The sequence below is a fragment of the Solanum lycopersicum genome, chromosome 2 (genome assembly GCF_036512215.1).
Source record: "Solanum lycopersicum chromosome 2, SLM_r2.1".
NCBI classification, from domain to species: Eukaryota; Viridiplantae; Streptophyta; class Magnoliopsida; order Solanales; family Solanaceae; genus Solanum; species Solanum lycopersicum.
Window position 1 is genome coordinate 70,368,645 of NC_090801.1, and position 23,079 is coordinate 70,391,723.

The 23,079-nt window shown below is 32.7% G+C and overlaps 2 protein-coding genes and 1 long non-coding RNA gene across 8 annotated transcripts; 2 read left to right on the plus strand and 1 right to left on the minus strand.

Moving 5' to 3' along the window:
* Positions 1–4,184: 4,184 nt before the first annotated feature.
* LOC101267756 (U1 small nuclear ribonucleoprotein A) lies at positions 4,185–15,876 on the plus strand. Of its 6 annotated transcripts, none has more exons than XM_010317678.4 (10): positions 4,185–4,640; positions 12,464–12,526; positions 13,251–13,335; positions 13,425–13,493; positions 13,734–13,809; positions 14,029–14,077; positions 14,557–14,639; positions 14,729–14,798; positions 15,445–15,527; positions 15,630–15,876. In XM_010317678.4, exons 1-10 carry the CDS (start codon positions 4,335–4,337, stop codon positions 15,673–15,675), a joined length of 930 nt encoding a protein of 309 aa, XP_010315980.1. In that variant the 5' UTR covers positions 4,185–4,334; the 3' UTR covers positions 15,676–15,876. The 6 variants fall into 6 exon arrangements, 4 of the variants coding, with proteins under 4 accessions (XP_010315980.1, XP_004231861.1, XP_010315981.1 ...); XM_004231813.5 differs by having other exon boundaries at positions 13,737–13,809; XR_011215002.1 differs by having other exon boundaries at positions 4,194–4,640; positions 14,729–15,354.
* A 3,011-nt stretch (positions 15,877–18,887) lies between these two features.
* LOC138341901 (uncharacterized) lies at positions 18,888–22,700 on the minus strand. Its single transcript, XR_011215004.1, has 2 exons — positions 22,561–22,700; positions 18,888–19,209 (listed from the first exon to the last, which is right to left on the minus strand). It is a non-coding gene; the product is annotated as an uncharacterized lncRNA (long non-coding RNA).
* LOC101268529 (ethylene-responsive transcription factor ERF011) lies at positions 19,598–21,087 on the plus strand. Its single transcript, XM_010317676.4, has 2 exons — positions 19,598–19,923; positions 20,282–21,087. Exon 2 carries the CDS (start codon positions 20,288–20,290, stop codon positions 20,786–20,788), a length of 501 nt encoding a protein of 166 aa, XP_010315978.1. The 5' UTR covers positions 19,598–19,923; positions 20,282–20,287; the 3' UTR covers positions 20,789–21,087.
* Positions 22,701–23,079: the final 379 nt, after the last annotated feature.

A 23,079-nucleotide genomic window follows, 5' to 3' on the forward strand; every position in this document is an offset into this window, starting at 1 on the left:
CCGAAATATTATATTATAATTTATAAATTATATTATATTTAATAATTATTAATATTAAATAATCTTTTTTAAAAAAAGAAGAAACCCTAAGTTGAAATATCAAAGCCCATTAAGTTGAAATATCAAAGCCCATTAAGTTGAAAAATCAAACAAAAAATTGTAAAAATTGTTAAGTTTAAAATTTTTAAAAACCCACTAAACAGACCCATTAAAAAATCGAAATAAAAAACCGAACCGAATTAATAAAAACCGAACCGAACCGAAATATTTCGGTTCGGTATTCGGTACGTAATTTACAAAAACCGAAAAAAAAAACCCGAACCAAACCGAAATACCGAATGACCACCCCTAAAAGAAAATGTCTCAAGGGAAGAAGGGAAAAAGATTTGAAACTATTTTACGATTATAATGCAATTTATTCTTTGTATTTGTAGAGAAAAAAAGGTCATTTATGATAACTTTTATAAAAAAGATAGTGACAAATAAATTTCACCATCAAATAATAAATTTAAATTAATCGTTAAATTAAAGAAGAAAATAAATGTGAACATGAGTAAATATATCACTATACGATTTATTTTTAATAAAAAAAATTAAAAGTCTTAAAATAATTTTTTCCACTTCAAAAATGATATATGTTAATTATTTGTAAAATAATAACGTATATATAAGTCATTTTTATAACGAGGTGCAAAGTTAAAGGGTATATCACACTTTTTTTTCTTATATATTTACATCATAATATCTCACGAGTTATATCTATATTTTTTTCAAAAATCTATTTTCTACTAGATATAGATTTAATTTTAAGAATGAAAAATAAAAATAAACTTACTTGAAGGATAAAATTAAAATTAACCCAAGAAAAGACCAAATGATGTACTACTAGTTAAATGTTATTGGAGACCTTACCAAAGTCGGGTCAGCCACTTATCATAAAGGAAAAAATTCATATATATCAAATTGAATTTATGAAATAATATTATATGGATATAATTTACATAGTTACGATATAGTTTAGTTTGTTATCTAATTTTTAATTTGTATAAAATATTTTTTTGAACATTTGTACTATATTTACTTTTTCATTAAATAGTAATTATAACCCTAAATACGGTAACAAGCATTTACATAATTTCACGATTTAAGCTAAACATTCAAAATAAAATATCTTCTCAAAGAAGAATTCTATAGCCATAGAAAGACTATACGAATTTGTTTCCGGAAAATTAAACTCTTTAATGTATATAAAGTTTATATACGAATGTAAATAAATTGAATATAAATTGTTTAATTTGTACCAAATTGTAAAGTTATTATTGTATAAATGTGAAGTAACTGTATAAGTATAAAGTAAAAATATGAATATAGTTCATGTATATACACAAATTCCTCAAGTAGTTTTGTATATAATAACGTAAAATAAAAAAAATTGTGATTTAAAACAAATTATTACAGAAATAAGTGTATCAATTTTCTAAAGTAATTACTTATATACATATATAATTAGTTGAATATACAAAAAATTATATATGTATAAAAAAAAGTTTATATACGAATATAAATAAAATGAATATAAATATATACAAAAAAGTTGTATATGTATAAACAAAGTTATATACGAATGTAAATAAAGTGAATATCACTTGTATATGTATAAAAAGAAATATGAATATAGTACTTGTATATACACAAATCCCTCAAGCAATTTTGTATTATATAACATAAAATACAAAAATTTTGTGATGTAAAACAAATAGTTGTATCAATTTTTAAAATAGTTATTTATATACATATATAGCTAGTTGAATATATAAAAAACTTTAAATATGAATATAACAACACAAATACCTTGATCAGTTTTATATTTAATAATTTGATGTACAAAAAACTATATGCACAATATTCAAGCAAGTAATTCTTATGGATGAAGATGAGTCTTTCGTTCTTATTTTGAAGAACTTGTAAATTGATAAGGATTTTAAAAAATAATATATATGTAAAAATCTAAGAAGTATAATACATATACAATTGTTGATGAAGGAATATTTTTTTTCTAAAAAAAATAGATTCATGAATTGATTTTGGCGATTACCTGCGAAAATTGATAGCAAGACGAAATGGAGAACGTGAACTCTTCCTTGAAATTTAAAATAGAATGGAGGAGCGACATTAAGAGAAAGATATCTAATGTGGATAGAAGAGACAAAATTAATTTTGTATAAAATTATATATACAAAATCATAAATAAGTCATTTACTGGTATACAAATAGATGGTGGGTTCCATTGATTGTGGCAAAAAAATGAAATTATAATAATTGAGAGTAAACAAATTAAACTATACCCTTATTAATTAAGAAAAGATTACATAAATTGATACATTTTAATAAATAATTACTGATTTAGCGATACTTTTTATTTATTACCATTTATAGCAGTATTATGTTAAACCTACAATATGAATTAAAGTGAATTATGTATGCAAAATATATATGAATTATTAAAATGCATTATGTTTGTTTGGTAAAAATTGAACACGTTGTATTAAAAGTGTATTAAAATGTGGGATATATTTATCATCCATTATTAAAACTTGTATTATATGTGAATAATAAATTATTCTTTGTTATATGTATTAAATTTGTATTATAAATAAATTAAAAGTAATTAAGTAAAAAAAATTATTACTATAAATCATAATTATTTATTTATTATAGTATATTTATGTAAATTTTTTCATGAATTAATTACTTAGTATAATTTGTCAATCTCAAAGTAATTTTTCCATCATAAATCCTTAGCTGGGCTCATTCGATCTTAGCCCAAATCACTACACTTAGTTGTTAAAGTGGGTCATTTACATTAAAAAAAAAAAAAAAAAAAAACTGCTCAAATACATGTCTTATGTTTTTTCTTTTTTTTTTCAATATCCTTTTCTATTTCTAAAACCTCTTAAATCCCTTATTTCTCTCTAAATTTATTTAATGTATTCAAACTACATATTAATGTATCCAAGTCAATATTTAATGTATTCGAGCTACATATTCGATTTATTTTATGATGCATCCGAGCTATATATATTATGTATTCGAGCTAATTTTTAATGTATCTAAGCTACATATTATGTTCCTAACTAGTTTTTGATATATCTGAACTATATATTATGTATTTAATTTATGTTATTATGTATCCAAGATACTCTTTAATGTATCCAAGAGGTATAATTTTAAGGGTTATTGTAATTAGAAAAAAAAGGCGGAATTTTTATTTTCTTATTTTGTGCTAGTCTTTCACTTGCATCATGCTAAACAATTTAAAAAAAACACAATTTTATATATTCATATAGTAATGTCTGTTCGTGATGAGTAAATATGATTTTAGTTTCTAAAGATCGTGTGCTTTGTTAAACATGAGATTAATTTTCAATGTGCAAAAATTTAAGACTATTTTTTTTAAAAAATAAAATTAAAAATCAATTTATTTAAAGGATAAATGTGTCTAGGTTTAAATAAGGGAATATTTTGTTGTACATACTATGTCTAATCTTCACTTTGGTAAGAACTTGATGCATATTTGGTTCATGCGATAAAAGGTGGAGATGATTTATATCACTTATTAACGTAAATAGTCAAATATCAAAATATTCTATTTAATATGTCTTATTCTACCTTAGTTCGTAATATTCTTCTTCAGTTATTTTATTTATATTTATAGTAAAACTAAAAAAAAGCTTAAGAGGTATTACATGACATTATTTTCTCGAAAAAAAAGAAATAATATATATATATATATATAAATTATATTTATGATAAATTATATTTATTAAAAAATACTAATACATTCATAACCACTGCAATAGTTTTAAGAAAAAGGATAAAAAGTTAATTTCAAATCTTAATTTTAATTTATTGGTTGACTATATATTACCGTTAAAATAAAATTATTCTTATCCCTATCATTATAAAACTTATCATTCATAACTCTCATCAAATGAAAATTCACAAATCAATAAAAATTAACCTAATTTTCAAAAAAATTAATCCAATTTTAAGAAAACATAGTCAACCAACTTAGTTTTTCTCTAATAAGTTCTGAAAATTGAATGACATCTTAATTAGAGGATATTTTCGCACAATTTTAAAAGAACATAACATATAAAACAAAAAGAACACAAGTTATTTTAGGATGAAAAATGGCTAATATTAAAAGATATAGAATTAAAAGACCTATAAAATCAAGGGATCCAAATTAGAGAAGTTATCGCCGGTCTAGCAGCACGGAGCACAAAATAGGGCAAAATCCGACGCACTGATTGGTCTCCGTAGTGTTCTCCATGGACGGCTATCAATACCCTTATTATCAAACTCCACCACCACCAGTCCCTCCGCCACCACCTGGCACCACACTTCACGCGCTGCCGCCGGTGGTGGTCCAACCACTTCCTATTCCGCAATACCATCACCCCCACCATCCATCCGCCCCTCCTCTTTATCCTCAGGATTCGCACGACGATGTTCGAACTCTCTTCATTGCTGGGCTCCCTGAAGATGTCAAGCCTCGTGAAATTTACAACCTCTTTCGAGAATTCGCAGGCTATGAATCTTCTCATCTCCGTAGCCAAACTTCTAGTAATTCTCAGGTATGTACATTTATTGGCTCAAATTTAAGTGTCATACACATTTAACTGGGCTCAATTAGAGCGAATTGGATATAGAGGGTTTTTACTTTATAAACAATCCCAAATAGCTAGGTATTTAGTGTGAATAGAGCGGAAATTTATTTTATATAACCAAAAAGTGTATGATTATATAGTATTGGTTAACTCCAAGCACAATTCAGTTGTCATATGAGAAAATGAGAGAAAGAAATATCCATGGAAGAGCTTCGGTTGTATTTCCTGGTGGAAATTCTGCTTTTGGAGATGACTTTTTGATTACTATATGACACAGCAGATTGTATTTCGCTAATGGAAGTCAAATGTTGAATGTAACAAGGATGGACTTTGAAAATTTGATTATTTTGTTAAAATTTATAAGAATATTGCAGGTAGTGGAGTTCGATTCACATAGTTTTAGGAAACACAGATGAGCCTTCAGTGCAGGGTTTTGGACGTCGAAAGGCGACAAGAGGCTCCTCATCACAAGGGAGCAAGGCAAGCGGGTGAGAAGCTCACCTTTTTGAAGTGCGGCGCTAATTAATACCATAAAATTAAAATATTTCTAATCAAAATTTCAATAGCAATAACATATTAGCAAATATGAAACAAACCCGTTCTAATACAAACATTGATATATTGTTATCGCTGAATACAAAGTACAATGTATAATACGCACAATAAAGTAATAACATACTAATTGCAGATAGATTACATAGGAGAAGTAACTAGAAGGGGATGAGATACCAGAACAGAAAAAGGGGATGAGATACCAGAACAGAAAAAGGGGATGAGATACCAGAACAGAAAAAGGGGATGAGAGATAACTGGAAGCCAAAGCTTCGACATAATTCTCGTAATTGTTCTTTCCGATCCCTAGACCTTTTAACACTAGCTAAATGGGCCAGGATTCCATTTAAAACTCTCCAACATTTTACTCGGCCAATAATATCAAGTGGATCACTCATATTTGCCACGTCTAGGCCATAGGCCCCTATGAAGTCATCATGGATCACAATAAAATATTTCAATTCAAAAACTGAAAATGGATAGTACATAAAAAAAAGTATAGAAAACAAATCAAAAGTCAAAACACTGAGGTAGAGTTGTCTAAAGAAGAAGGAGGAGGAAAAAGAAATCTAAAGAATGCCTTTATAAAAAAGAAATCTAATGAAGAAATCATAAGAAGAGAAGAATAAGGAATTAGATGAAGAAATGCGTATTGGTTAGACTTTTGGAGTCGCCGGAAAAGTTTGGTTGGTCACCCCATAAGTCTAGTTGAGTCGAGTCGACTAGTTGGAGTCGCAGTCGTAGTCTAAGAGTGCAACCATGCAAATTTGGAAAAAAAAATCCTAAAATTACCTTTAACTTTTAAAACCCTAAATTGGTCGCTTTCTTTAACCAAATACAAAATGCAACACCTTTGTCACCATGGTGTCCCCATTTGAAGATCGCCTCGCATAAAGCTAATATGCGATTAAGGTTCGCCTCTCGCCATTGGCGACGAGATAATCTTCTTTTACAACAGTGCTTTAGTGATTGCAAAATAAAGGTGTATTCACGTAGCTTATGGAAACCTAGAATTCTTGAAAGTACAGCTAAAGTTCCACATGTAGACTACTTATAGAATATTAAAGAATATCGGGTATGGTATTCAGTTTGCATAGGTGGAGATAAAACTATATAGGTTCTTCTGTGAACCCGAGCAGCAAAGATGCTGCTGCTACCTTTCTCATTGGATAAAATTCCTTCAACTAATAAATTATTTGTTTACCTTACGATTATAAGTGATATTGCTAGTATTATTGGCTATGGCTATGCAAGCTTTAATCTTTGTTGGACATCAGTAAAAGGGTTTCTCTGTAACAATCCTAAAAAAAAATGAATAGGATAAATACTTAAGGTGATTTATTAATTAATTAAAATCTATTCATTAAGGGTAAAATGGTCCTTTCACGTATTGATTAAAATAAATTAGATTTGTAGTTATTAATTATTTAATTAAATTGACTAAGTCTTGCCAACTAGTTTTAAGGGGGCACTATCTCACACAAACTCTCTCACACACCTAAACCTCTCTATCTCATCCATTTTGATTTCTTTGCTGCAAAAACAGAAAAAAAAAACATTAGAAAACAATCAAAAGTTCTCTACACTCAAAGAACTTACAGAAAAAAAAATACAAACAAGCAAGCTAACTAAAGAAACGAAAACTTTGCATCATCTTCTCGACGGGTTTGTGTTGAAGGTTTAGGGGAGGTTTTGGGCAGCACTTGGAAGGTGTGGAAAACTACAAGAATGTATGGGTTTTCTCTTGGAATCCTTTCTCCAAGAGAAATTTCTTTCTACAAAATTCAACGTATGAAACTAGGGCTGTTCCCTTTATTGTTGAACTCCTTATTCCTAGTCTCCTTCTGATTTCAATCTAAATTAGTTTAGAAATCATGTTGTTGTTATGGTTGCTGATAGCTAAGTGTGAAATATGATATTCCTTATGATTTTATGTTTGGAAATAGTAAGCATGTTCAATGATGTCAACCGAAAATGATGTGGTGCAATGTGTAAAATGTTTGTTGTTGTTCTCCATTTGAAGTCTTAAAATGACTTGTTTGATGATTGGAATTATTGTGCATAAGGTGTGCAAATTGTGGTGTTAAATGAAGTGTAAGGTGACTGATCTTAAGTGAAAAAATTCTTAGAACAACAATGAACCTACACCTAAGAATGTGTTAAACGAATTGTGAGAGTACCTCAAAACCAACGTATATATGTTGTTAAATAAAGGCTAGAAAATTTAATAAAATTTTCAGCACTCAGTGATGGAATTTTCGGCTAGAATACTTGAGGTTGAGAGGTTTAAAAATATATTTAAAACATGTGTGGTTATTGGAGATTGAACCCAAGACCTCACAACATGAAAGCTGAAAAAGATAAATAAATGAGAGGTGTGGGATTCGAACCCACAACTTCTTGGCCAAACAAGAGAGTAAAGAGAAATTTTAAAAAATAATAAAAATAATGAGAGGAGTGGGATTCGTTCCTACCACCTCTTGGCAGAATGAGAAGGTAAGGAGAAAATGTAAATTAAACTAAGGTGAGGCTGTGGGGATTCAAACCCACAACCTCTTGAATGAATGAGAAAGTTAAGAGATAAATTAAAAGAAAAATAATGAGCTTGTAGGGGATTGAATCCACAACCTCCTTGCCTTAAAATGAAAAAAGGGGAGGAGAACAAAAAAATAAATATTATGGGATTGATGGGAATCGAACTAGGGTCTCCCAATTATGAAAAATGCAATTATCAAGTTTAAAATAAGATTAGGTATTGTTTAAGGGATTCGAAATCGAGTTCCCTCGCCCAATTTCGTATTGACACATATGTCATACGTAAACAAATATTTAATGAATGCTGCCTTTAAAGATCAAAATCAATATCTTGGCATAAACACAAGATGCATAAGTCTTGTACTACATAATCTTAGGAAGATTTGAGTCACTTAATAAACTATGAATGACGCCTCATGGATTGTATGTATAAATCCATAAGTCTAGCACACGATTAAAAATAAGTGAACCTAAGATGTATGTAATTAAATGATGAAACCCTAGAAGGGTTAAGTGCGATTGTAAGATACACTAAATGGCCCAATACGGAATGAACAATGAAATGATGAAATGAACTATGAAGTGATGAAACCCTATTAGGGTTAAGTAAGAGTGTGAAACACACTAAATGGCCAAGTGCATTGACATATGATGAAATGAACATTCACGTAAAAAGGGGTGAGTAATTATGAAAAACAAATGTGCTAATGTTAATGAATGTGGTGACAACATGATATGAGACTAATGTAAAAGATGAGAGCAATCTCAAATGAGCCTAAGTAAATGTTACTAAAATGTACTCACCTATGAGAGTGTAAAGTTAATGAAGAGACCAGTCTCTATGAACACTCTAATGAAAGTATTGAGATTAACACACTTAATACTAATGATGAGATGAGAAATCATCTATTGAGCTATGATGTCCTCATACTAGAAGCCAGCTTCCATGATGTATGATTTTGAATGTAATGGAACTTTATATTGAGCACCAATAAGCTTACTATGAGCGGTGATACCTTCTTTCGGGAAGGGCAAAGGTTCACGTAACTCTCATGAGATGAGACTGTCCGGCTTATCGGGTATGGGTCTCCATACATCTCCTAGTCTTTGAATATATACTGCCAATATAGGTATCTGGCGGGTAAATTCCCATATACGCTAGCATGTTATTGAGTCACTTTGGCTGGTGATTCCATCTCTTTTCAGTGCTCACATGATCTATGTCGGTTAAAGTTAAAGTTTCCAATGAATGAAGGAGACCAGCCTCAAATGATGCACATAATAAAAAGAATGATACCAAAGGTGTTACGATAAGATAATCAAATGGTGAGTTAGATTCAAGTAATGACATTAGGTTATTCTTGGTCATTGCACAATGAACCCGATGAAAGTCCTAAACTACATCCTAGGTATAGTTGGTGTTTACACTGACTCATGAATGAAATGAAATGGAGTACGTATGAATGAATGAAGCAGACTCCGTGTTTGCTAAAACAGACTTCCTAGTTGAGGTCCCATATGTTGAGCCCTCATTTCTGGAAAGTCTTAATGTTAAGTCCATGATTCCAAGTTCTTATGGCATATGAATGAATGATATGAAAGATGTTATGTTCTATATGTGATATGATATGTGAATGTTATATGCTGTTTGCAAAATGATAAGTTTAATGATGCATGTTACACTCATGACATGACTTTCCAAATCCAAATTTGGCAGGTCCATTGACTTTTCTAATCCAAATTTGGGAAGTTCACTAACTTACCTAATCTCAATTTGGCAAGTCCACTGACTTGACTTTCCATAATCATGTTGTTAGGAAAAAGCTATTCTTTCTCATGCATGCCCTTGATGTGTGCTTGCATATACCCATACTTAGTACAAGTGTGTGCTAATTCCATACAAATATCTACTTTTAGGTACAGGCACATGTAGACGTTAGATCTTACAGTACGACGTTGTAATTATCCGGGCATGGAGGTTTTATCTGGACTTGGTAGACCCTTATGCTTTCGAGGCTGTCTATTGTTATTATCTATTTTAGATGTAGGCTTTAACTAGTGGAGCATGTTCCACTAGTGTTTCATTTCAGACTTTGTATTGGTGCCATTTTGGCATGTACATATTTAATGCAGCTACGAGCTATTTCTTTCATTTGATTATCTCTATATTAGATGGTTGATTTGTGAACGCCTATAATGTTAAGTTTAAAATGTTTAGCATGAAGTAAGAAGACAAAAAGTTTAAATTTTTCGCTAAAATTAACCTGTGTAAAGTAAGGATGACATAAGTAGGCTTGTTTGCGACCTAACGACGCCGGTCTCGTCTGGGGTCTAGATTTCGGTCGTGACAAAGTTGCTATCAGAGCACTAGGTTAAATTTCGAGAATAATGAGTTCACATCAACCACATTGAGTAGTTTTATAAGTCATGGTAGTGAAGTGCACTACTATCCTGAGTTAGAGGCTGCATGGTGCGTAGGAAAAATTTCCCTTCTTCTGATCCTATCGCGCTTTTCCTAATGTCTGAATTCTTGGTGTTATGAAGGTGTCTAACATCAATCCTTGTTGTTTTCAGAGAATGAACACTTGGAAAACTAATGGTCTGAGGAGGGGAGGAGCAGCAACTAGGGGTATCAGAATCCACCCCAGGCTCCAGATGAAGGAGTGCCCATGCCAGTTAACCCAGCTGGGTTGACTGATGTTGAGGTGAGGGCATCTCTAGCCCAGATGGCACAGGCCATCACGATGCAGGCTCAGGCTATGACTGCCGAAGTCAACCGACACGATGTTCAGAGGGAGAACCCACCGGTTCGCAGCATGGTTGACAGACTGCGAGATTTCACGAGGATGAATCCTCCTATATTCACAGGGGCTAATACTTCAGAGGATCCTCAGGAGTTTATAGACAAGGTGCATAAGATCCTGGTGTTCATGAGGGCCACTGAAATTGAGAAGGCTGAGCTGACTTCCTACCAGCTCAAGGATGTTGCACAGACTTGGTGCAAGATGTGGCAAGATAGCCGTGTCCTAGGTGGAGTGCCAGTCACATAGGAGCTGTTCAAGACAACATTTCTGGAGAGATTCTTCCCTAGAGAGATGAGGGAGGCCAAGGTTGAGGAGTTCATCAACCTTAAACAAGGCTTTATGACGGTCAGAGAGTATTCCTTGAAGTTTGTTAAGCTATCAAGGTATGTTACTTTCCCTAATATTTAATAGCAAGAATGGGGAGAATACTGAACTTTGGTGAAATCATCCAGGTATGCTACTTCCCTGGTTTCTAACAACAGGGATGAGATGATCATGTTCCTCACAGGAATCAATGAGGACCTGGAGGAGGAGTGTCGGTCTGCGATGCTCCATGATAATATGGACCTTTCCAGGTTAATGGTGCATGTCCAGCAGGTAGAGGACAACAGCAAGAGGAGAGGCGTTCGTGATGTCAGGAGGCATAGGCTTCAAGATCAGGCAGATCCCAGCCATGGAGGCCACAAAAATAATTTTGGCGTCCGTGAGCAGCCCAGGTTCAAGAAGGGGCAACAGAGTTCTTGGAATTCTAACCCTCAGATGAGTACAACACGTAGAGGAGGCAGACCTGAACCCAAGAGGGGCAATGGAGGTGAGATGCAGCGTCCTAAGAAGAACTGTGCTAAGTGTGGCCAAGCTCACAGTGGAGAGTGCAAACAGGGCAGTAATGCCTGCTTCGGTTGTGGTAAGAGTGGACATATGGTCAGATTCTGTCCACATTTAAGAGGTCAGGTTGGAGGTAATGCTCAGCCTAGGCCTAACCCACAGAGTGCAGCAACGCCGAGGCCTAACCCACAGAGTGGACACATGGTCAGATAAGTTTGATGATGCATGTTACACTCATGGCATGACTTTCCAAATCCAAATTTGGTAGGTCTATTGACTTTTCTAATCCACATTTGGAAAGTTCACTAACTTTTCTAATTTCAATTTGGCAAGTCCACTGACTTGACTTTCCATAATCATGTTGTTAGGAAAGAGCTATTCTTTCCATGCATGGTGTGTGCTTGCATATACCCATACTTAGTACAAGTGTGTACTAATTCCATACAAATATCTACTTTTAGGTACAGGCACAGGTGAATGTTAGATCTTACAGTAAGACGTTGCAATTATCCGGGCGTGGAGGTTTCATCCGGACTTGGTAGACCCTCATGCTTTCGAGGCTGTCTATTGTTATTATCTAGCTTAGATGTAGGCTTTAACTAGTGGAGCATGTTCCACTAGTGTTTCATTTCCCATTTCATTTCAGACTTTGTATTGGTGCCGTTTTGGCAAGTACACATTTAATGCAGCTACGAACTATTTCTTTCATTTGATTATTTCTATATTAGATGGTTGATTTGTTAACGCCTATAATGTTAAGTTTAAAATGTTTAGCATGAAGTAAGAAGACAAAAAGTTCAAATTTTCCGCTAAAATTGACCTATGTAAAGTAATGATGACGTAAGTAGGCTTGTTTGCGACCTCTGAGAGGTCAACGACGCCGGTCTCGTCTGGGGTCTAGATTCCAGTCGTGACATTCTCGTAACCACATTTTCTGGTTATAAAATGTTATTGAATCTACAGTTGAACTTCTTCTAGTTGTTTTACTCTATCGTCTTTGGTCTTCTCATATTATGCAAGTCTGACACAACTGTTCTGCTAAGGATGTCTGATACATTGTTTGGTTTCTGTCAGCCATTTGCTTTTGCCGTCTTTGCAGATCAGCATTCAGCACTTGTGGCAATGTATGAATTGAATGTAAGGCCCTTTTCTGATATTTGAATAAATGATTTCTTCTTTCCTAGTCCAATGTCCATGTTCTGGATAATTGTGTAACCATGTAGGGCCACAAGTTTTACTTTTTATCTTTTAGGAAAAAAGTACAAAGATACTTTTAAATTTCATTTTACCTAATGTGAGTAAACCTTCCACAATTTTGAGTACTAGGCATTATGTTTGGACATCATACTTAAGAAGGGTGAGCATTTGAGGATTGCACATTACCTTATACAAAAGATGAACACACACTTGAGAGTAGAATGATGACTGTAGTTGTCTTCTGCTTCTTATAGTGGATGCTTAGTAATAATGCTGTGGCTGTGGACAATCCGAACTGGAGAATGGCTTGAAGAATGTTGAGATTGAATCTTTGGCATGATCTCAAAATTGAATGAAGTTTAACGTGAGAGGAATGGCATCTAATGTCATCTTATTTTGCACTTGACAAGTATTACTATATGTTTTAGAGAGCTAGTTCTCTTCTGTTAGATGTGCAAGTTGACCTTGCCTGAAACATGAATAAACTGAAAGAATGAGGGTCAGTGCATAGCTAATCTCTTTTGTGTCAGTTTTTTTGCGTTAGACATATATAGGCACAGATTTCTTCCTTCCTTCACAGTATTTGTTCATGAATTTGTTAATTAACTAATTGATTAATGATGTTAAGAAGGAGTCTAATTGCTTTGCTTCCAAATGTATCCAGGGAATGGTTTTTGACTTTGAGAAAGATTCGAAATTGTACATTGAGCTTGCTAAATCAAATTCAAGGTCTAAGAGGTTACGGCCAGGTCTGTTGCGAGTGAATTTCTTTTGTTTGTTAAATTAATGGAATTAGTTCTCCTCAGACCGTCACAAATTTGTTTGATTTAAACCACAGATGATGGAAGGTCAGTATCAGAGAAGAGGATTAAGGGTTCTGCTGCTATTTCTAGAGACAGTGGTTCTGGTATAATATCTGCCTTTATAGCATTTTACACTCCCTTCCTTTGAATTAGTAGGATACATGCATGAAAATATGCAAGTTTGTGTCATCTACATATGAACCAATTTGCTTCTGTGATGTTTTTAGGCCGGTCAATATTTTAACTAGTTTGATGTTATTTAAGGATGTAACTGCTTGTCAGTCACTGCAAAGCATTTTATCTAAATGCTCACTTTGCACATGTTTTGCACGCTTGGGCACTAGCAGGTTTTGGCAGCATTCACATGCCTGGAATGGGTAATTCTGCTTACAACACAATTGGTTATCCACCTACACAAAGGTCATCTGCACTACTTAAGCACATTTTTGTTATTCAATTGATTCCTCCTAACTAAGAATGCTACAAGTACTTGTACTTCTAGCTGAAAGGTCGAGAGCCAAATAGAAATAGTTTCTCTATTCCTTGTTCCGTGAAGTTAGGGTATTGAATCTTAGTATTGTATGGATCTTGTGTGTGATCTCTATTCCAAATTGTAATTTTTTTTGTTTGGTGATTCAGTCTGGGAAAGTTTGATGGTAGAGTTGGGAATCAAGCTGCTTCTAAAAAGGTAAGGTGTTTGATATATGGTCCATCGTTTGTTCTTCTGAATGAGCCTATCTGAATCGCTGCTAATTTGGTTGGTTGTTCTGTTAGTTTTTTATCTATAATTTCAGCATTTATTCGGAAAAATATCTTTGCTGACTTTTCAGGCATTTTTCTTTGAAATCCAAATTTTTATGGCTCTGTTTAGTTACATATCAGGTGACAAACATGTATTTGAAGTCCTAGTTGAATCCGATGATTGATAAAATAATCAACATGGCTAAATTGGAGGTGTTGTACGATTAGTTTATCTGTATCATCGTAAGTTATGATTTATAACATTAAGATCAAAGCACTTTCGACAGCTTTCCAATTTTTTTCTGGTATAAGTGCAAACATTGCATCTTCTTCTAGAAATTCAGCTTTTTAATTTGTCTCCCAGTCTTCGATTCTAAAGTTTCTTTTTGGTAAGGTAATGATCACTAATGACCCTAAATTTGACAGGCAGCTGATCCATGTCCAACACTCTTCATTGCTAATCTGGGCCAAAGTTGTACTGAGCAAGAGCTGATTCAAGTATTTTCAAGGTTCTGATAAGATTGCATTTTCGTTCTAACTTCTAACGACTAAAGTACTTGGTATACTGGATGGTTATGTGCTTTCTTGACATTTTCAGGTTTCGGGGTTTTCTAAAGTTGAAGATGCAGAGTACGTATGGAGCTCCTGTTGCATTTGTTGACTTTCAGGTAAAGTTAACTCTGTTCTTCTGAAGTGGCAGTTGCTCAACTCATTCGCACACATCTTCTGCACGTCCTTCATCTTTTTATCTGTTTTTTGATAATGATAAGATGTCTTTTATTTTTGTAAGTACATCTTCATCCCTAAACTAACACCATTTTCTTTTTTCTCTTTTGATTCATTATTCCCCTTTTTCATTGAGCAAAATCCTTAGCCAGTTAACAAGGATTGAGTACATGTTCTACCCTGTAGTCTCAGCAATCTTAATTTGGAGGTTCATATGCATCTCCTAGTTACATTCTTCCAAGAAAACATCAAGCACAGGACAACTGTTGCATCTTCATTGAAGTAATCGTTTGATTGCAGAACATCCTACCCAAGATTTCACCGATCCTTTATTTAGATAAAGTTGTCTTTCCCTTACGAAGGAATTTAGTGCTTCTAACGCCCTATACAACTCTTACCCTGCCCCAATAGAAGGAGTTGGTGGGGAAGGTGCCAATGGGTACAACTATTGGAAGCAGTAGCTATTACCACAATTGTGTTTTGTCTTCTGTTGGTCTGGTACAACATTAATCTGCTGTATATCAAGTTCAAATACTGGAATACGTAGAGATCAAATTTGAAATTAATATGTACAAGCCATATTTACAGGACACTGCCAGCTCAACCGAGGCATTGAGTCATCTTCAAGGGACCATTCTACACTCTTCGTCTGGAGTGGGGATGCAACTGGAGTATCCTTCCATCAATTCTTTTGGTTTCCATGAACCCTAACCCTTTATTTTCTTTGGTCTTTTCTGCTTTTGCATTATCATTTTCCTTGACGACATATATAGATATGCAAAATCACGGATGGGATTGCGTAGTAAGAAATCAAGGTAAATGCTTTGGGACTACAACAAAGATCCAGTTGAGCGAACGCCATTAACAAACAACAATATACCATTTGCTTGGTTGTGTAGTGAGAATGGGTTAAATTATTATGTTCTTGTTCACATGTAATGTTGATTTTTTTTTTATTCGTTTTGGAGATCGATACTGCGAACTAAGTCATTTTTCTTCAGTTAAGAGTTTGTTCTTCAATATTTCCTTCTATGTGAAAGTTACTTCTTTTTCCCCTTTGCTGCGGTCTGTCCCCTTTCTATATTGTCTCATCAACTAAGGACTAAGGAGCATTTGACATTTGCACCTAACTATATTTATACTATATAGTTTGATTTGTTCTCAGAAGTTAATTCTTTTCCAAAATGTGATATCTTTTAGTATTAGAAAAAAGTTTATTAAATCAAAGTCTCAGTGCAGTTTATTCTGTCTATTATTTTACATCACAGAAGTCAAAATATTACTCCAAATGCTCCTCTCAAATATTTATAGCTGTGTTTTTTTTTTTGTAATTTGTCATGTCAGTCCTACTGCCCACGTGGTTTGGCTAGTAGTAGGTTGAAATATTAAATGTTGACATGAGCGGCGGTTATGAATATAAATAACCTTCAATTTTGTAAGGAAATTTGATAAGCATTTTACTTTTGAATATGCACTGAATTAGATTGTCAATTATTAGGGCATAAGTAAATTAGATGCATGGAAATTGGAATACTACATGATGGCCTCCAATGCTTACAAAACCTTTTCTAGTTTGCTTACAAAAGAATTTTTAATCCGATAAGTAACTTTTAAGTTCAATAATGCATATTTAAGACAATAAAATTATACATATCTTTAATTTATTTTATTTTTCTTTAAAGTTTCATACTCAATAAAACTAAAACAAATATCTCATTTACTTGAGTTGGAAACTATGTTTTCGCACTCATTGCGGTGACTAGTTTCAAAGGCACACGACCAAATACAACTAACCCATCAATCATTGCTCATGCATGTCCAAATCCTCTAGTATCAATACTAATCATCTTTTGACTTGTAGGCAGGAGGACAGAACATTAAAGTCAAATTGTCACACATAATACAATTCCTATTATACTTTTCTTTTAAATTTCACACTTCAGCCGGACACGGAGCTAGATTTTGAACCTTACGTGTTTAAAATCATCCATTTCTTTAAATTATGCATTTGAAATTAATAATTACGCATATCGAACAGATTTCCAAAAAAAAAATATTAAATTCAATTAAATCTGTATCTAAAAGGCTAGGTTCGTCCTCCTTACTTTAGCTGTCAATTTTGGCTTGCTTTATTTGATAGCACTACTTACTTTATTACCTTTAAAACCGATTGTTTCTTTCTGGGTAATTTATTGGCGAGTTTTACTCTTTATATTTTTCAGGCCCAAACTTTTCTTTGTTTAGTCTATGTTGCATGTGAGCGTGCCTGCATTGACCATTCTTTGTTTTACCTAATTAATCCCTAGTTAGGTGGATCATATGTTGTGTGGATCATATTATATAAACTTAGAGAGTCATTTTATGAAAATGCTCCGATATTTGTTTGATTTAATTAGTACTCTTTGAGCGGTACGTTTTAATTTTGCTCGTGATTACACAGTATTTTTTAAATTTAATAATATGTGTTTTGCTTTAAATTTTCGAAAGGAAAAAACAATCCTAAAAATAGGTGGGGCTGTTGGAGCTAGATAATGGGACATTCACTTCAAAACAAAAAAAATCATCAAATCCTAGCAGATGCGGTATTAAAATATTAGATGATATTTTTCAGCATTTAATTAAGTCCATCATTAGCCTTTTGGAACAGGGCCAAAATATAGATCAATTTAGAAAAATATATAGTATAAAATTTGTTTATTTATTTTTATTTGTCATGTTACGTTTTTTGAAAGTCAATTTGATTAATTTTAAAATTAAATTGGATTATATTGATTTAATATTTTTAATAAAAAAATAAAATATTAAAAAAATACAAAAAATATTATAAATTACATTCTTATTTGAACATTTTTATTATGTATCAATTTATTACTTTAAAAATATATTATGATGGTGTAATATTCTCTGATAGTATTAGTAGGCACAGCCTCCCTGGGCTCTAAATTAGGGTGACCATTACTATGGTGTTAACTCTATATATCTAATGATATAATACCATACAAAATTAAGATTTTTTAATCACTGTAAAAGGATCATAATTTTTTAAAGAAAATGGACGTGAACTAAAAAATCAGTTTTCCCCTACTATACTAAAAAGAGAAATTAAAAATGTTTAAGGTAATAGAGTGAGCAATTCGTTTGATTCAATTAATGCAAACGGACGATAAAGAAATTCCATTTCTATTTATATGTCTTCTAGGTTTTACGCTTCTAAAAAAACTATTGTGAGTTTATGCTTTTAAGTTTATTATTGTATTTTTATTTAATATTCTCATGAAGTCAAATTTTTAATAAATGGACAAAAATGAATTTATTTTGATTAATTAATTTGATCATTAAAAGAATAATAATTAATTTCCTTTGATTCATTAATTTGAAAAATAAACATGATAAAGTTTTTAGTGTTTTTATATTGAACAAATTTATATTTCTATGACTAATAACTTTGAAGGATAAATGGAGAAAAACACTGTCATGCATTAATGTTTTTATTGAACTGGGTTTTTGTTAATTTTAACTTTTTGAGCTATAGATATAGCTGGTCAAAGATATATCGTGAATGTTTGCGCACTAACATGCATAACAATTAACATCATGAAATTTTTGAGATAACAATAAGCGATTGTTTGGGGTGATAAAGGTCCAAGAATTGTTATATTTGTTATTAATGATTAAGTAATAATTATTATAGAGAGATTTGCTTAATTTAAAAGTGCTTTTTTGTGTGTGTGTGTGTTTAGTAGTTTAAATCTTATGTTGTCAAATTTACATTTTAATTATTTAAATTTCTTTTTGTTAATTGATTTTCTTGTTATATTTTTTTTAACACAGAATTTCTTATGGTGATGATGATTTTTCAGAAACAATCTATCTATCTGTACAAATAAAGACGGATTTAGGAGGGGCGAAGATATACGCTCGAAACACTTTATATATAAGATTTTTTAAAAAACTTCTTTTGTGTATATATAAAAATTTAAAATTCACTAAATATAAAATTAGAGGCTTACTTAATATTTGTGGCGTGAAGATATTAAAATTCACTTCATGATTTCAAATTCAAATCTCCAACTTGATAGAACTGTGTACACATCACCCTCCGAAACCAATATCTTCTTTTTAAAAAATATAAATTTATCATAATTAATTCTTATAAAATCAATTTAAAAAGAACAAGTGTATATATTATGGACCATATGGATAGATAGTAGATATAGAAAATAGAAGAGAAAGTACAACAAGTAGCAATACTTTTCCCCTGGAACCAAATGGGAGACAGAGTGGGTAGTACACCCATGATTCAGCTTTGAAGCATAGGAATCTCCGACCACACCAATAAGGCGCCAAAATTATCTGGATAAGGGCAACATTGTCATTCCACCAATATCGTTATTGCTTTTTACAGGGGTATTTTCGTAACTCCAACTCACACCATTATCTATTCCAACCCACCGACCACCGACCTAACTCTCCCACCACAGTTTTTAATTCCCTAAAAACATAAATTCCTATTCCTACGATAATCATTAATAACTAACATACCAATTTCTATTTATCTACTGGAAATTCATAAAAAATCTAAAAAGATAAAATTTCCGTTAATTTTCATATATAATAATTTATTTTTAAAAAAAGTCTAAACAATTAATTTTTTCTAACATAAATATAATATTGGGTTTTCCGAAAATCCCCACCTTATCCTTGGATCTGCCTTAAAAGGCTAGCGACAATAAATTTCGATGGGATTAAAAAAAAGAATTTCATTGAATTATTGTAATCATCTTTATATAGTTTAGAAAATCCCATTTTATGTGTCGTCACCACTGAACCAAATGACAACTGCTTTTCCATTATTGAATTCCCTCTAAATTTCCCTTAGCTCATATAATACGCCATCTCCCATCATTAGTGTGCAAATTTGATTCCACAACACAGAGAAAAAATCCAAGAGAGAGAAGAGGGTATTTACGCCTACATCTCTAGCTATAGGCTATATAGGTGAAATTTGTGAGGATTTTGGGGAGCTTTTAACATGGCGGATGGCCAACTACCACCATATCTTATGAGGTACGAGCAGCTAAGCTTTTGTTGAATAAACAAAAAGGACCAATAGAAATATTTATACTATCCAGCAGGTTATTATTATTATTATTGATTGTGTCGGTGCTTTCAACATATTTCCTTTTCTTTTGAGGAGTCTTTTATTAGAAATAATAATTATAATTGTAAAAAAAAAAAATGCTTTTAAGAAAATCAACGTAGAGTAGCCACAACCGCTACCACAATAACCTTTTTCTTCATTCACTTCCAGCTTTTGCCTTTTCATGGGTATTCTTTCTCTCTCTCCCAGTTTAGCTCTAGATTACAGGGAAACAAAATTTTTGTAATTCAGTCCCTGTAATTTCACATAATAATTATTATACAGTCAAAGATGGAGATAGGTGGTGGGGGTCAAAGTGGAGTTGCTGCAAATTCAGGGGTTTGTTGTGGTGGGAAGAGAAAGAACGAAAAGCCCTATAAAGGGATTCGTATGAGGAAGTGGGGAAAATGGGTTGCAGAAATTAGAGAACCCAACAAGCGTTCGAGGATTTGGTTGGGTTCGTATTCAACGCCGGTGGCTGCGGCTCGGGCTTATGATACGGCGGTCTATTATCTAAGAGGCCCTTCGGCCCGATTGAATTTTCCCGAGTTGTTAGTTGGTGATGGTGGGCTTAATGATTTGTCTGCTGCTTCGATTCGTAAAAAAGCCATAGAAGTTGGTGCTCAAGTAGATGCTGTACAGAACTCGCTTGCAACCCATCATAACCATACAGAGGAAAAGGTGCACTCTGAGACGGCAAGCCCCTCAGAATTGAAGCCTTGTTGGTTTCAAGAGAAGCCCGATTTAAACTTGAAGCCCGAGCCCGAAGATCCAGAAGTGGATTACTGGTAATATTTAGTTAATATCGATATTACCAATAACAGTATCTCTACTAGTGTAATTTTTAATTATTTTTTTGGCTTTTTGTTGGTTGGGGGAAGAGGAAGTGCTTTGGTAAGAATACAAGCGCCGCTCCAGGTTGTGTAGCTTGGTAGCCTAGGATTGTTATATTCTTAAAAAGAAAAAACTATCACCTCTTTCTTTAATTTTACTTTATTTTTAAGAACAAATTATCAGCTGAACAGTTTTGGTGTTGTAAGATGTAAAGGGGATTTGTGTTATCATTTTGTCTAATCGCAATTCTGTTTGTACTTTTGCTTGGTTGGGGTCTTTTAGTGGTGGGGGAAACAAATGTTAGTGTGAATGATGGATTATGCATATTGGTCATCTTGAAGACTAACCAATTGTTTATTATTTGGAGAAAAATGATTGAGTGAGGAGAGCGTGTGTGGCGGCGACAGAAAAGGGAATTATGCCTTAAATTGTTACTATTTGTACTCAATTATTTATTTATTTTTATAAATATTTTTTTATGGTGGAATAGTGGATGAGGAAAAGATTTTTATGGATTTTATATGTCTTAGGCTCAAGAGATTGAAACTTTATGTTTTGAGCATCGATTCGAAATTCAGGAATAGATTTGAACTCGTACGCTTATGATTAATCCTAGAACATTAACTTTCTAGATTTTGATCACAGGACTCGAATTTAACTTTTAAATCGACTTTGGGGTACTGTGATAGCATTAGTACTGTAAGGGTCGTTTGGTACAGTGGTGAGATGACCTTGTGGGATAAACCATCTTTATCTTTTATATATGATACAACTAACCTAACCATATGAGTGTCAAAGTTATCTTGAAATTAGCTGCTAATATTCTAAATCAGCTATAATTAAATTAATTTCATATTTCTATTTCGAAATTATTATCTTCTATCCGACACCAAAAAGGCTAAAGAATAGACCAATGGATTCAAGTGGGGAACTGCCGCGGCCACTTGGAGAGCGGTGAGGATGAGGGAACAACACTGTCCCTACAATGGCTTCAGTGTGGTGCAAGTGGAGAGTGTGTGATTTTGTGTTTTGCTAACTCTAAACAAAAATATAGACTAATTTATGCCTACTTCAATTATTTTGTCATATATGTATTGTCTTTTACTCGCATAAATATAGAGATAACTAGATATTTTTGTTCAATAACACTATTTAGATGGTATTTTGCAGCTAGTTGTTGTAGCAGGGACGACTCATGTTCAGTATTTAGAACTTTTCAATGAAAGAAGTTTTATTGAAGTATTTGTCTGTGGTTCAGCCAATGTTCATGCTTTGGGATGGTTTCAGCTAACAAACTTATATTCATATAGATAACATTCAATTTTGGCTAAAACAATTTTTTTTAAAAAAATAAAAGAAAAAACTTAAGAAATGATTCTTATAACTTTTTGACATAGAACACAATTCACCATGAAAAGGATATGAGCACCCAAAGACTTGGTTAAATGGTCAAAGAGGTCGTAAATTCAAATCTCATCAAAGACAAAAATACAATATGAAGTGATTACTGTTCTTTCTCTCAAACCATTACAATTACTAACTATGAGATACTGTTTTTGGTAGGAGGAAATAGATGTCTCATGAAATTATTTGATGTGTCCACAGATTGGCTAGGACACCACTATTATAAAAGGAGAAACATAAAAGGATGCAATGACATCCTCCATTTTTTAACAAGATATGTCAACTAAATAAAAATAATAATATCTCAAATTAAAACAAGAGTATACCTTAGCTGAATTCCATAATTCTCCTGAACCGTAATCGTCACAAATGTTGATGATGAGACTATGGGCCACCAGCCATTCCTCCTTGCCTGCCATAGTCTCTCTTCTGTTTACAGGGATAAGCTCCGTTGTCAAATCAAAACTGTCACATATGCACTCGCAATGGGAACTTTTCTTTATGTAACATCGATTTATCCCGGCACTAGATGTTCACTTGATATGTCTGTATGATTACCAGGGACAACAAATTCCAGTTTTATTCGATCAAATCTAAATATAGTTACTATGTAAGTAAATTTGACAAGGTATCCTGTGTCCCATAACAATTTTAGTAAAATAAGGTCAAATATTCAAAAATAAAATGCTGCAATCAGCATGGATTGTGTAGGGAGTAATGTGTCTTTTTCTTCTGAATTGACCAAATATAACGAGTTACATGCCAAGACAGATCAATGGAACGTCTCCTCCGAGCACCATACATGTGCCTACCCCTTTAACCTAGAAGAAAAGGCATCATGGACT